We start from the raw sequence: 14,567 nt of genomic DNA, 5'->3' as shown, positions 1-14,567 counted from the left end.
AGGGAATCACCAGGGCCGAGGGAATGATGTCAGCCAGGTTGGTGCAGACTCAGATATGGTCCCCACCTTTGCGTGAAAGCTGGGTGTGGGGAGGACTCAGCAAAGGAACAAGGGCTGTCTGGGAGGAAGCCGCGTCTCTGGCCCTCGCCTTTACGCTGGACAATGCAGCTCCTCTTCGTGTGTCCCTAGTGCCTTTTGAGCTGCTGTCCCAGAGCTGGAGCTCAGAGTGAGTGAGTCCATCAGTGAGTGAGTCCACACTCGGGCCCTTTAAGAAGATGCCTAGGAGTCCAGCCACCTTCTGTCTTACTCAGCCACAATCTCTACTGGTTTTCACAGGCAGAGTTGTGGGGTCTTCTCTTCCCAGCACTGGAACCCTGGGCCATAGAGCCTGGTGTGAGTCTGGGACACCCCGTTCGCTCCTTGGTGAGGGGTCCTCTGCAACTGAGATATCTCGTTTGATTCTTTACTGCCCCAAGGGAGTGTGGGACCAGCCTGTTCTGCATCTCCATACCTCTGACCCATCTCAAGGTGCATTCTCCTGTATGTCCTTAGTTAAAGGACTTCTGGTCAGCTAGACTCCAGGTGGTTCTCCATGGTGGTTGTTCTGTAGTTTAGTTGTAAATTTGGTGTGGTTGTGGGAGGAGGTGGGCATAGCATTGATCTGCTCTGCTATCTTGACTGGAAGTCCTCACTCTCCACATTTCTGCCCCAAAGTCTGCCATATCTACCCCCACTTCCCCTCTAGAAGAAAGGAAGACTTATACTATTTGCATTTGAGAATTAGGGCTGGGTCGCGGAAAGCAGCCAATTGCTTTATATCTGAATTCTCATCATTGTTGAGTTTTTCCTGTACTTACTGTTGCAATCTATTTACAGGAGTAAATAGGGATAGAGTTTTAAATAGGGTTCAAGGACTCTGTTTGGAATGGCTGAAGTTCTGTGAACATGTGGAAGGAGAAATATTTGGCTTTTAATTTAGCTGTATAAGTTATGCCAGAGTATCTTCTTTCTGCATATGTCAGATAAATGTTTCACTATTAAGCTTTAATATTCTGTGAACTTGAGGGAGATTTAAAATAAAGAAACCTTTTAGCTCTACTAGCTATGAGTGATTAGACAAATTATATAAACTCAAGATGTAAGTTCCTTATTTTATAAATGGGGGATGGTATTGTTTATCTCACATGACTAATATTAATGAGATGTGTGTGTGTGTAACGTTTCGCAGAGGAGCCAACACATTTAGCACTGAAGTACACGGTAGATGTAAAGTGTGATGTCGTTATGAACAAAACATCTGAAATGGAGTCGCTAATGTCGGGGGCTCTAAGGTGGGGTCAGGAGGCCACGGGGGAGTCAGACTTATGCTTTTGAACTCCTTTTTAGTGCTTGCTGCAAGGCCACATTTGGATCTTACTTCTCTGTTTCCATGCCAACACCTACCCCAGAGTCTTGCCACCTGGACCTGACCAATCATTTCTAGACTAGTCTGAATGCCTGTTAGACAGCCAACAGGAAAAGTTTCAAAACGACTTGTGGGTTTTGCCTATATAAACTGGTGTTCTTTGTCTTCTCTGGAGCACGTCTCAGGTTTCCTTTTGAGTCTGCGACACTCAGATTCAAATCCCCAAATACCCCGAATAAGCTTTTGTTTTACTTCGAAGCCTCAGTTCTCTCTTATTTGGTGGTTAGAATAACCACTATGGTGGTTATTACTCCATATAATGTTTATCTTATCTTTATTTTTTCTCATCTCATGTATATAACTAAAGGTGACTAATCTATGATCATTTGGGTTTTTATCGTCGCCTCCGCTATTTTTTTTCTTAAGGATGGACAACATTTGTTAGATTCTTTGCCCTTGGGTTTTACATGATGTCTTAATAGGAACGATTGGAGCTGCAGAGTGAATGGGAAATGGTCATTCGTTCATACATCTCTCGGGGACCTAAGTGTATAATATACTGCAGCAGACTAATAAAATATGGTAGCTGCTTTCAAGATGTTCATAGTCTATGAATTTAAAAAACAAAAGTTTTTTTTAAAAAGGCATATCGTTGGTGCTAAAAAAAAAAAACACACTGAAAAACAACTTTGGGTGTAAAGAGAAGGGTTTTAACCATTGGTTTGAGATATTTCCTGAAATCATGTATACCTGACTTATTATGAAAGATGTTTAATCACTTAGGACAGTTATAATACCTATAATCAAATTCTGCATGTAGAAAACATTTTAGGTATGCTAATTTGTAGACTTAACAGAGTGACATGTTTAACTGCACTACTGATGACTGAAAAAAACTAAGACATCGAAAAAGGAATATATTATTAAAATGCCAAATTATCGCAAAATAGTGCATTTCTACTCTTGACAATAAAAGTTCATGTGAGTAATTTTTGTGCAATATGCAATACCATAAAATATTCCGTTTCTTTGTTCAGAGAACCTAAAGGCACAGAAGGTCAACCCCAACGGTCTGCTGCTGAGTCTCATGACATAGCTGTCTACGTTAAAAAAGCACGAGGCGGCCATACTCTATATGGACCCAAAAAATACGAAGAGAAGTTAGAAGAATTCCTGGCTATCTTAAAGAAATTGTAAGTATTTTTAATGTTACTACTTGTAGTTGAAGAATTCTTTTAACTTTTTTAAAATGAGTCGTTTGCTGCTAAGTGTGCTGCAGTGGACTAGCACTAATGGTCGATCCAGGAGGGATGGACGTGCTGGAGCTCTGGGCCTAGGCGAACGCCGCTCACAGCATTCCGTGGGTGTGTCGGTAATCTGTTCGATTATGACACACTTTAATTTTAAGTTGCAAGCAAAGTAGGTGTTATTTACTGATTATGTTAAATCAAAATTATGTTTAAAACTTTCTTTCCTTAGGATTGCTCGTTGGTTTTGCTCGTTGGTGTTTCACAGAATTTAAACTGCCTTTCCATCACAGGGCTTTTTAAATAAACGTATCTCATATTCCCTTTAATTTCCTGGAGTACTTTGTGCTGTGATTAGAACGTAATTGCCTGGAGGAGAAAGAGAAGGAGAAGGGGAAGGAGGGAAGGGGAAAAGGGGAGAAGGAGAAGGAGAAAGAGGGCATTAGATCTGGGCGGAGTCTGTTGACCAGAGATAGTATTGGATTTATGATTAAAATTGAAGTTGAAAGGGTATCATGGGAAAAGGCGATATTGGAATTGAGATTGACAACAGAAAAAAAAAGAACAAAAGTGTCAAGACTAGAATTGTGCCTGAAAAAAAGACCAGTAGCACGAATGAGAAATTAAAAACCCGGCATTTATATTTGGAGAAATAAATTAAGAATTCTATGGTTTAAGCACTTTTCTTCAAAATATAATTGCAAATTTGAGAAAATATGAGTGGAGCTTTCAGGAAATCTGAGATAGGTCAGATTTGTGATGCTTTTGCTTGTAACAACAATAAACAAACAAATATAGCAAATACTAGTCATTTTATGAGGGTATTGTCCAGAAGGAAGTCATAAGCACCTGCCATCCAGGGGTATGATGAAACCGATAAGCGGTAAAATGGGAAGTTTAACTAGAATGTGTTAAAAATATGCGCTTTAACTGGCAGAAAATCACGAAAGCACCAAAAGTCGTAGGAGCTACACGACGCTCCGGGCCCTCGTATTCCATCGACCTGCCCCGCTGACCGAGATGGGTAACGGCCTCTGTCCACAGAAATGCGGGCGTGGCCCACAAGCTCGAGGCGCCCTCGGTGACCGAGGTGTCGTCTGGGAGGTGCCACCAGAGGGGGACGGTCTGAGGGGTTGAAGGCGCCGTGCGAGGAGGGAGGAGGGGGGAGAGAGAGCAAGCGAGAGACAGACGGACGGACGGACGGATGGACGGACGGACTGTCTGCCCCGCCGTCCCGACTGCGGCCGCGGCTCCCGCGTCAGGTCCAGGGACGGGGGGTCAGATTGCTGGGGTGCGCGTTCGTGCCCGCCGCTTGGCTAAGCGCCGAGGGGCAGGACCCGAGGACTGACGGGTTTCCTCAGTTTACCTGCCGCCGTTCAAGGGGCGGCACTGCGAAAGAGGAAGCGCTTTAGGGGGGCGAGTCATGGATACACGTTAAAGGCTGTGAACCTACACGTGGCTTGGCATTCTAACTTCCAAATAATTTTCACCGACTTTCTTTTTCACGCATTCGTTCGTGAGTTCGGCATGTCCTTGGAACTCAGCCGTTTCGGGCAAGGCTGCAGGCGCGAGCTCACGGCCTCTGCCCCGCAGGGAGCTGGCGGCCGTGTCAGGAAGGGCCACGGCGCGCGGGCCTGGGGGCAGTTCGGGAAAAGTGCCGGGAAGAGCAGCTACTGCAGAGGAGGGGGAGAGCACGACCAGGTGACCAGGGACGTCCTCTCCGAAGGGTGCCCGTGCTCGGATGACTCAATGCAATGGGAGTGCTGGCCGGCCAGCAGAGGACACACGGCGCCAGACAGAGCCCAGCGATGGCGACAGGCTTCGCGCGGGGAAAGAAAACGGCAAGGAAGGGCGCGCCCGGGTGAGGGGCAGAGGCGGGAAGGCGTCAGGGTGCCGCCGAGGCCCTCGCGGGCTGGGGCAGGTCTTCCATCTTGGGTGATCAGTAGGGTGGGAGTGACACTTCAGGATTTACATGATAACGGGTCGTGTGTGGAGAGCTCATGCAGGGGCCAGGAGAATCTGGGGTGACCTGTCAGCAGGTGAGAGATGACTGTGGCCCGTGTTCTGTTTTAGAGAGTTCGATTTGAAGTGTAAAATTTTATTTTTCTTTTCCTTCCTCTCTGCCGCCGCCGCCGCCGCCTCCTCCTCCTCCTCCTCCTCCTCCTCCTCCTCCTCCTCCTCCTCGTCGTCGTCCCTGCCCCCCCCCCCCTCTCACACACACACAGCAGGCCTCAGTTCACAGTCTACAAAGCTCAGATTCTTTCCCTAACTGGGCCACTCACGGGGAGGACGCCGGGTAAAGGAACCAGCCCAGTGCTCTCGCGTGTCTGAGTTTGATTGCACCGCCTATACCAGCACCAGCTTTTAAAATGCAATTATAGATTGCTTTGGTAAAAATAATTGGTTTCTTTATAAGTGACTAATTTCTGGGGGAAAAAAAGTGACAGGCCTGTGTATTTGTGGGGTTTGTGGGAAGAGTAGGAGAAGAGATAAACTTATAAATGAGCTGTGAAAAGCACTGTAAATCCTCTGAGAGAACTTGGCCCAATTGTTTTTTCTCCTACTTTCTCCAATTAAAGATGTTTCCTTTGAGGGAATGAGGCTTCTGAAGATCATTATGTTTCAGAGGGGCAGTGAGGCAAAGCCACTTCTCAGGAATGACTCAGAGAAACTGCTCCCTGAAAGGACATCAGGATTTTTGCTTTTTAAACTCAAGCTGTTAAAAATCCAAATGCAATATGGTTCTCACACTGCTGCCTTCTACTGAGATGGCGTATAGGATGCACAACCGCAGTCTTGAACTACACGCAGGGGCTACGTGCAGATGAGAGAACACACTTCGGGCTGCCATTAAGTGTGTTAAAAATACAGAATTTGGAGGACAATGACTGGAAATTGGGGGAGCCTTGTCCTAGAAAAGAAAGTCTTTTTTTTTTTTTTGGTGCTAAAGGGGAACATAGTGATCATTTATGACATAAGAATGGAAACTAAAGGAATCAGAGGCACAGGAATCGGATGTTGAGGAGATGAGCTACAAACCCATTGGCAGCAGCTTGGCATACAGGAGAGTCAGGTGCTGACCCTGGGCTATCCATGGCAGAGGCCGAGTTACCTGGGATGCACATAGTGCAAAATGCCTGGACGCGGAGTCAGAACTGGATTTTGAGCTGAACTTCTCCAATTACTAGATATTTGATCTTGGGCAGATTTCTACCTCTTGATACTCAATTCACCAAGCTATAAAACAGGCACAGTGATTAACCTCACAGGATCGCGTTGTGAAGCCCGTAATAAGTTAGACACGTAAGGCCCGTGCGTGTGACTTGGCCCATTACAGACCCTTTGTTCACGTCAATCTTCTCTTTCCTGAAGAACCTTACGCATCTTGATAGGTTTTTTTTAAAAAATAAGACTTTGCTATGTGTTTGCTGCAGTTGAAGTATAAGGGGGTTTCTTTATACTCAGAATAACAAGCAGTGCCCATTTTTATTCAAGAATTAATATGCAAATTTCTATTATAGTTTATGAATAAATAATAGCTATTAGTTATTTGTTATATATTTGCATTAATTCACAAAGTTGCCAGTAACATTTTTATATATTTTGTCACAAATTAACTAGTAGTTTAAAAAATTGTGCCTTTATACATACCTTTGTTCTACCATTTGGAAATAAGCAAATATCCTCTATTACAGTGTTTCTTGTAAAAATCTATTTTTTCACTGTAGATACACCTTAACCCATTTGGGTTGCTGTAACGAAAGTACCGTAGACTGGGAGGCTTAAACAGCAGAAATTTATTTCTCACAGTGCTGGAGGCTGGAAGTCTGAGGTCAGGGTGTCTGGGGAGGGCCCTCTCTCTGCCCTTAGATGGCTGTTTTCTCCCTGTGTGCTCTCCCTGAGGGCTGAGGGGGCTGAGGGGGCTCGCCGGGGTCTCTTTATAAGGGCACTGGTGCCTTCATGAGGGCTTCATGGTCATCACCTTGTCACTTACCAAAGGCTCCGCCTCCTAACACCATCACATGGGGGGTCACGATTTTAACATATGGGTTTGGAAAGACATAGACATTTAAGCCATACAAGTTATTTCGACATAGATATGAGTGTTAAATAAAGCTGGGACTTTTTGTCTTGGGTGACTGTTTCATTTTTGCATTTCAAGTTAGAATCTTTTTTTTCCCCATCGAAAGTTTCCAGTTTGTGTATTTTTTTCCCCTTGTTTTCCTGTTCACTGATTCTCTCTTTAGCTAGGCCTTCTCTGGAGTGCTAGTCTCATTCATACAGTTCTGAATTTCAATTACTGCATTTATCATGCCTAAAAATTTCCAGGGGAATCTTTTTTTACACTGTACAGTTCTTTGCCAAAATTTTCATATTATCATTTAAGTCTTTGGACATATCAATCATGATTATTGATTTGTGATATTATTTTATTTTAATTTATTACACTTAAAAATTATTATATACTTGGGCTAACTATTGTTTTATTGAAATCAGTCTTACGCATTGAAATTTTGTATGGATTAAAAAATAACTAGTTTTAAGGTGTGCTTTGATATCTGATGATAATTTCTTATAATTTTGGAAATTTATTAAATCTATAAAATTGTGACTTCCTCATTTGGAAACATGGTGTATATTTTGCATGTATTTTTGTCTTCTTTTGTGTCCCTTACTAGAGTTTCATATAGGTTCTATACTTTTTTGAGTTAATTTCCTAGCTTTTCTTTTTGTGAATATTATAAATAGCATTATATTCTTATGTATATATATATTCAAGTTCAGTCTTAGAAGAAATTAGTGGGCACAATATGTTTGAAGGAGGATTTCTCTTTTTCAGTTTTATTAAGATGTCCTTGACACACAGCACCGTGTAAGTTTAGGGTGTGCAGCGTGAGTTGGCTTACGTGTGTGGTGAAATGGTCACAGTAGGTTTAGTGAACATCCGTCATCTCAAATAAAAACAAAAGGTAAAAAAGAAAAAAATGTTTTTATTCCTGGTGATGGGAACTTTTAGGATCTACTCTTATAACAACTTTCAGATCATTGTGTTTTCTAAGTATTGTTAGTGTATGTGAAAGCTATTTAACTAGGTTTAGATTTATTTTTAAGTGGCTGCCTTAAGAACTTAAATTAATTCCAGTGTATTTCAACTGACATTCTTTTAATTATTTTTACATGCCATAATATCTGGGAATAATCATTATTTGATTTTTTTTTCAAATAAATATATTTTGTTTTTATTTATGATCTTAATACATCAAATACAAGAGCATTAGATAAATAATTATGGGGATAATAAGCAGCTCTTCGTGTATTTTGTGCTTTTCATGTATTTTGTTTTAAAAGTATATACCACTAGTGATTTATCATACTATGTGATATTGGCCTTTGGTTTAAGGAAGGAAACATACTTTATGTCAAAAAGTATTGAGTTGAGACCCCAGCTTTCATCTTGCTAGATACATGATCATGAATAATTTACATAACCTGAGTTTTTATATTCTTAAAAAGATAGTATATTTATGGTAATTACCAGGATTTTTATGAAGGTTAAAAAGTACATATGAAGTGCAAAAAGGTAGAGTTTTGTCATGTAATTCTAATTTTAAAAGTCAAAGGTATAATTAGACTTTTACTTTATACCAGAAGAAATAGTAATGAACAATACACATATTAAAAAATACTCAATCTCATTAGTCATCAGGAAAGCACAAATTTAAATTTTAATGAAATATCAGTACATGCCCACTAGATTGAGAAAATTAAAAAGTGAGAAAATACAAAATTTTGGCAAGGATTTGGTGCAGTGGGAGTTCTTACACACTGATGTTGTGGGTATAAATTGATATAATACTTTGAAATACATAGCATTATCTAGTATAGTTGAACATTCACATAGCTACAGTCTAGTCCTACGTATATACTACGGAGTAACTATTGCACGTATGTATACCAAGAGGCAAATGTAAGATTATTCACAATAGCATTTTTTTGATAGAAATGCCGTACCTTCTAAATGTCCAGTCATAGCAGAACGGACACAAACCGCCGCGCGTCCCCGCAGTGGAACGCTGCGTTGTGGTGGATGCGCTGCAGCCGTGACCCACGTGCGGCGCCGTGGGCGAGACTCAGAAACACGATGTTCAGTGTAGAGAAGCGAATCGTAATTAAAAATCCGTTCAGGGCCAGGTAAAAATTTTGGGAAAAAACTGTTGGGAAAACTCCTATATACTAGAGGAAATGAAATATTCTCTGTTTTGGACGAATTACATGAGTGTTATGAACTCTTTATAGTAAAGTAAACATACCACCTTTGAATCACCTTCAAGGTCTGATCTCACAAGATGAGAATGTACTATGTCTTTCCCCCTATTTTCTTGTCATTCGAGCTAATGCTTGTCATTTTTGGTTCCTTTAATTGTTCAGTAGAGAACGAAGGGGAGAAATAAGCTACTTTTCACTGATGTTTACCTGAAGCCATTAGTCTAGTTTACAGAAAGCCGGTTTCCACATTGACCTTAGAGTCTCCTGTGTCTGTGTGGGTGGGTGAGTCTCCCCGTGAGGAAGCAGCAATAATACAACAGCCAGACACAGCCTTTCATCTTATCTTCTAAAGAAATCAATGAGACGGGAGATAATTTAAACAGTGTATTTGAGAATATTTATTTCTAATTCAAAGTTAAAATTGGCCAGTGGCTTTTATTTAAAATTTGATTTATAAAATACTATGTATTCGGAGTTCCTAATAAATAAACATTTTTTGTTTGTTTAAATTTCATGGTATAGACAGAATCATCCTAATAACCATCCCACTTTTTGCTTGTGAAGGACATACTTTTTGTTTTAATAACATATATTCTCATTATAGCCCTCTATGCAGCAAATATATATACTTTTGTAGAAAAAAGTGCCATCTGTACCGTAGCCTAGATGTAATTTGAAGTGTATACAGTGAAGATCACTCCAAGTAATGAATCACACAATGTGTTTTTCATTGTCCTTTTATTCACTTAGATATATTAAGATATGTCTTCAAATCAATTCAGGTTTTAAATCTATCAGTGAGTTATTAATAAATAAGATCAAATTACCACTCAGGTCACGTTTTCTCTTTGTAGTCTCCGTTGTCTTTATCATTAATCACTGAAGAACAAGAAGGTTTGTTTTCTTGTGTATTTATAATATAGGCAATATATTTTTCCTTAGTTTAAGTAAGGAATGTCAGAGTGAAAGCTCTACTAAATAACACTGAGTGTATAATTCCAAATGATTACTCTCCTAGAAATATTTAATAGATAGATATTTCAGATAAATTAGCTCTTCAGTATAGAAAACAGATTTTTGTTTGGATGCCGCCCTTCTGCGTAGAGGAGACCGTGTAGGGTGTGTGCCTCTGAGGCCCCGATCTGTCCCAGCGGCTGCCCTTGGTCTCAGAGCCTCAGCTTGGACCATCTACCATTTGCTTCTCAGGTTAAAAGCCATTTTTTACTGAGTAACAGATGATAGAAGAGCAATGTGGAGACATGCTAGATTCTTCCAGCGTTGTCGAAAGTGTAACAATTTATGGTGCTTGACAGACAACTCTTTTTGGTTGAATTACATTACTTACAATAAACAATTGTGCTTCCATAAACACATATTACTCAGTATTTGCTATTTTAAGTGATGTTGGTGCTTTTAAGTGCTAAAAGGCAGATTTTTCAACAGTTTTCAAGTATTTGCCTTTATTTCTTCTTATGGTTACCTTTTTCTGGTATTCCTTACACTGGAGACTGGAAATACCAGTTGGAAATTTATCGCTTTAAAGAATGAGGCAAATCAAGCAATGTCTGGAAAAGAAAAGAATTGCTTTGGGGATCAGGGGTGGGGGGGCGCGCAGCCCACCCTGGCCCCACGGCGCTTCCTCCCCGGCCAGCAGGCCGGCCTGTGCGCGGTGTTGCCCACCCCCCCCCCCCCGCCCCCCTCGCAGGGGAGCTCTCCAGCCCCAGCTCGCCTCCTCTCTCCAGCGTGCTGCACCTGCCTGAGTCGAGGCTTGGCGAGTGTGTCTCATGCCGTAGTCACTGAACTCATTTCTCTACTCCCTTAGTGAGTGCCTAGCTCACTGCCCAGTGGTTGCACCTCAGGATGGATTTATTTTCAGATTTTTAAACACATTTTGAGAAAGTATAACAAAGTCGAAAGGCATGATCCATGAAAGAAATTATTGATGAACTGGATTTTGTTAAAATTAAAAACTTCTGCTCTGAGAAAGACAATGCGAAGAGAATGAGAAAACAAGTCATAGACGGAGAGAAACTATTTGCAAAAGGCACATCTAATAAAGGACTGTTATCCAAAATACATGAAGTATGCTTAAAACTCATCGATAAGAAAACAACTCAATTAAAAAGGGAGCAAAAACACTTTGAAATCTAAGATGTCAAATTTCTAGGAATACCATCGTAGTATTCCCTTATTATGCTTTTGTCTATGGGATGTGAAGTGGTATCTTTGCATCTTCTCTTTCATTTATGAACTGGTAATTTGTCTTTTTAAAAAGCCGGTCTACCTAGAGATTTATCAGTTTTAGAACCAGAAGCCATGCTAGGGTTTAATCTCTTGAGGACATAGTAGTGAAAAAGCAGACACATTGCCCACTTTCATGGAGATCATAGTATCTGTCACAAAGTAATTAGACAGGAAGCAAGTAAACACGTAAATAGATGGTACCGGCTTTGTTACGCGCCACGTATCAGTAACTGGGGCGGTTCGACGGGAATGGCGCGAGCAGAGGAGGGGTCAGAGCCACCCATGGCAGTCGGGGAAGAGGCGTGTAGAGGCCGGGACAGCGGAGCTGGCATGTGACGGGTGACGGAGCCCACGCGGGCGGCAGATGGAGGGGACGGCTCGTGCGCCCGTTTCCCGGTCTCCCGGCGCGCAGGCTCCTAGAGGGAAAGCCCTGGAAGGAAGTCAGCGGAGGTCGGTGGGGCTGGGCCGGAGCACTGAGTGAAGGACGCGGCGGGGTTTGTCAGTTGTCCTTTTCAGAATGTCATTTCATGCCCAAAGCGGTGGGTTGCCGGCTGTCAAGTCCTATCGGCTCTTAGGTTCTCGCAGTTGTTTCTTCGTTTTAAAAATCTTTATTTGAATCTGTTTACATTTGTTTCTAAGCATATTGTTAGATGTTCTCTTAGTTTTATGGGTTTTCATTACACGCTGAGTTCAGTGTTTGGAACACTGAGTATAGAAACCCAGAGGCTAATGTCACTCTGGTGGCGCTCCTCAGACGGGCTACACGGCAATTGCCTCCTTACCTGTTGCCTTTCTGCTTTTGTGCGTCTCCGGAGCGCTGCCTGCAGAATTTCTCCGGTAGGAGTCTGTCTCTGGATGCGCGGGGCGTTATTTTGAAGGTGCGTCTGCTGCTCGGTGTCCACCAGTCAGACACTCCCATGGCGTGGAGAGTTTCGCCACAGCTCAGGTCTGGCGGGAGCAGCAGGAGCCACCAGGCAGGTAGCTCGATGTGCCAAGCTCCCACGCGAAACGGAATCGAATCGGTGCGAGCCGGTGCTGGCAGTTAAGAAAGAGCGGTCTTGTGCCGACGCGCTCCGTGAGCTCATTTGGGAGCCTTATCTCTTTGCTTTACCAAGCGACTTTTATTCATCTTTTTGTAAATAAAATGTGTCATTCATGTTGCAGCAATATTTTCCTTGATACAAAAAAGATTTCTGTTCACATTTCTAATAAATTTATATAATGTTTTACTCAGCCTAATAATATTTCTCTTAATTATGACATCTATTCTGCTTCTTATTTAATATAAATTTGACATATTTGAGTTGAAATCTACCGTGTAACTCTTGATTTTTTATTTGAACTGTTATCTTTTTTAGCTAGTCTCTGATAAATTAGTGCTTTTCCGCTTTCGAGAATTCGAGATGATCTTCGAAGCATCTCGTACCATCTGACCGTCTTCGACTTTTGTTTTCTCTCCACCACCCAACTCAGGTGCGTACATATTCTCCCAATGGGAATCGTTATGACAATTATTTTATAGTCAACGTTTATTTCAGTTCATCAATATGTGTATTTCTTCCTGTAGTCTTCATTCCTGCCTGCGTTTCCAGGCCTCAACCTGAGGTCACTTTTCTTCCTTGGGAAAAATTCCCTTCGGTGTTTCTTTCTAGCTTAGGTCTGCTGGTGACGAATTCTCTTGGCCTTTATTTGTTTGAAACATCTTTATCTCACCTTTATTTTTTGGAGTATGCTTCTGCCAGGTGGATCATTCTGAGGTGCAGCTATTTTCTTTAAGTGCATCGAAGGTGCCGCCGCGCTGAGAAGCAGCCCGGCCCGGCCCACCCTCCGCCCGCCGCCCGCCGCCCCCTCCGCCCCCGCCTCTCTCCTCTCCTTTGAAGTGAAGGTGACTGATAATCGTATTTCCCTGTTTGAAGGAATATCCAATCCTGTCACTCGGCTGCTTTTCAATTTTCTTCCTTTCCTTTGATTTTTGGAAATTTTCCTATAATACGCCTAATTTGTTGTTTCTCAGTACAGACCTTCCCCTTTAATAAAATGCATGAATCCGGGGCTTATTGTCTTTCATTAGTTTTGGAACTAGTGAAATCACCTAACAGCCTCCAGATAAATACTTCGTTAAGTGGGTGAATATTTTGCTTCTGTCCCCCCCACCCCCCGCCCCCGGTTTCTGCTTTTCTCCAGCACTGTAAGAGTGTGCGTGAGACCCGTAGTCCACGGGTCGCGTGCTGCTGAGACCCGTCTCTGCGTTTCATCCTCTCGTTTTTGAAACTTCTGCCTGGGTATGTCCTACTGCTCTGTCTTCCGATTCACTAAGGTTCTGTTTTGTGTCTAATTTGTTGTTTAACTGACACTCGTTATTTTTTTCTATTATTGTAATTTCCTTTCTGGAATTTACATTTTATTTTTTATAAATTTCACTTCTATGGTCAAGTCTCCATATTGTCATCTGTTTTCTTGAGTATGTTTAAAACATTTATTTGAAATCCATATCTAAAAATACAATGTCTGGATTGCTTGCAAGTACATTTCTTTTTTATTTACCCTTTTATTCCTCTCTGTTTTCCCCTCCCCTTCTTTCCTTGATTTTTAATCATTTGATTTATTCTCCCAGCTTGCCTAGTAGTATTTGTTTGTGAGCTAGATGTTGAGTGCGAAATATTGTAGGGACTTTGGGTGATATCTTTTGTGGGGGAGGACCAACTTCTTTTCTGGCAGAGAGTAGGAACAGATCACCACGCTATCATAGTTGGAAGTTTCAGGACTGGCTTCACGTCTTTCCTGGGGCTGGTTCTGTTTGTTTTTCTTAAAGTGCAACTTTTCAGGGTTTTGAAAATATGGGATGTTTGCTGGGGTCTTTCCCTTCTTGGCAGTTTCTGAATTCCAATATTTAATTTCCCTAGTACCGTGAGGCTGGAGAAATCTCTGCTTAGATTTTATCCTTAGAGATTGCTCTTGAGTTGTATTTTCTATTTGGCTTCTTGGCCTCTTGCAGCGTACGAGCTGTCAAATGTCTTGATGGGAAATCAGCAAAGCCTATTGGGCTTGCTTCTGTGATTTACCCTTCTCTGCAGCATTTTGACTCCTGGTCTACTTTAGTTTTCAGAATTCAAAATTCTGCTTTTGTTTGTTTTTGTTAAATTTATCTAACTTTTATGATTTTTTTTTCTTGTTGGAAGTGGTTATCCGAGAACTACTTTACCATGTAGCCAGAGCAGGAGGACTTGAAATCTTCATCTAACAGCCTCCAGATAAAGAAATACCTCATTAAATGGGTGAATATTTTGTTCCATTTGAATGAGAATTAAGAAAGCATTTGATTTAAGAAAAACATTTTGTTGAAAGGACTTGTCTTCTTATTTTCCATTGTTAGAATTATAATACTATGTATTGTCAGTTTGTTC

General features: G+C 41.7%; 1 protein-coding gene across 1 annotated transcript in view; it reads left to right on the top strand.

Annotated features, from left to right (window-relative positions):
* The window catches only part of CNBD1 (cyclic nucleotide binding domain containing 1), a 163,806-nt gene that overhangs the window by 18,548 nt on the left and 130,691 nt on the right, over positions 1–14,567 (top strand). The window contains exon 5 of the mRNA XM_036232746.1: positions 2,443–2,598. Coding sequence (XP_036088639.1) covers positions 2,443–2,598 — 156 coding nt within the window. The remainder of the gene's footprint in view (positions 1–2,442; positions 2,599–14,567) is intronic.

This window comes from Rousettus aegyptiacus, unplaced genomic scaffold (genome assembly GCF_014176215.1).
Source record: "Rousettus aegyptiacus isolate mRouAeg1 unplaced genomic scaffold, mRouAeg1.p scaffold_m13_p_15, whole genome shotgun sequence".
Classification (NCBI taxonomy): Eukaryota; Metazoa; Chordata; class Mammalia; order Chiroptera; family Pteropodidae; genus Rousettus; species Rousettus aegyptiacus.
Note: the sequence above shows the minus strand (reverse complement) of the source record. Positions and strands in the feature narration are given on the sequence as shown.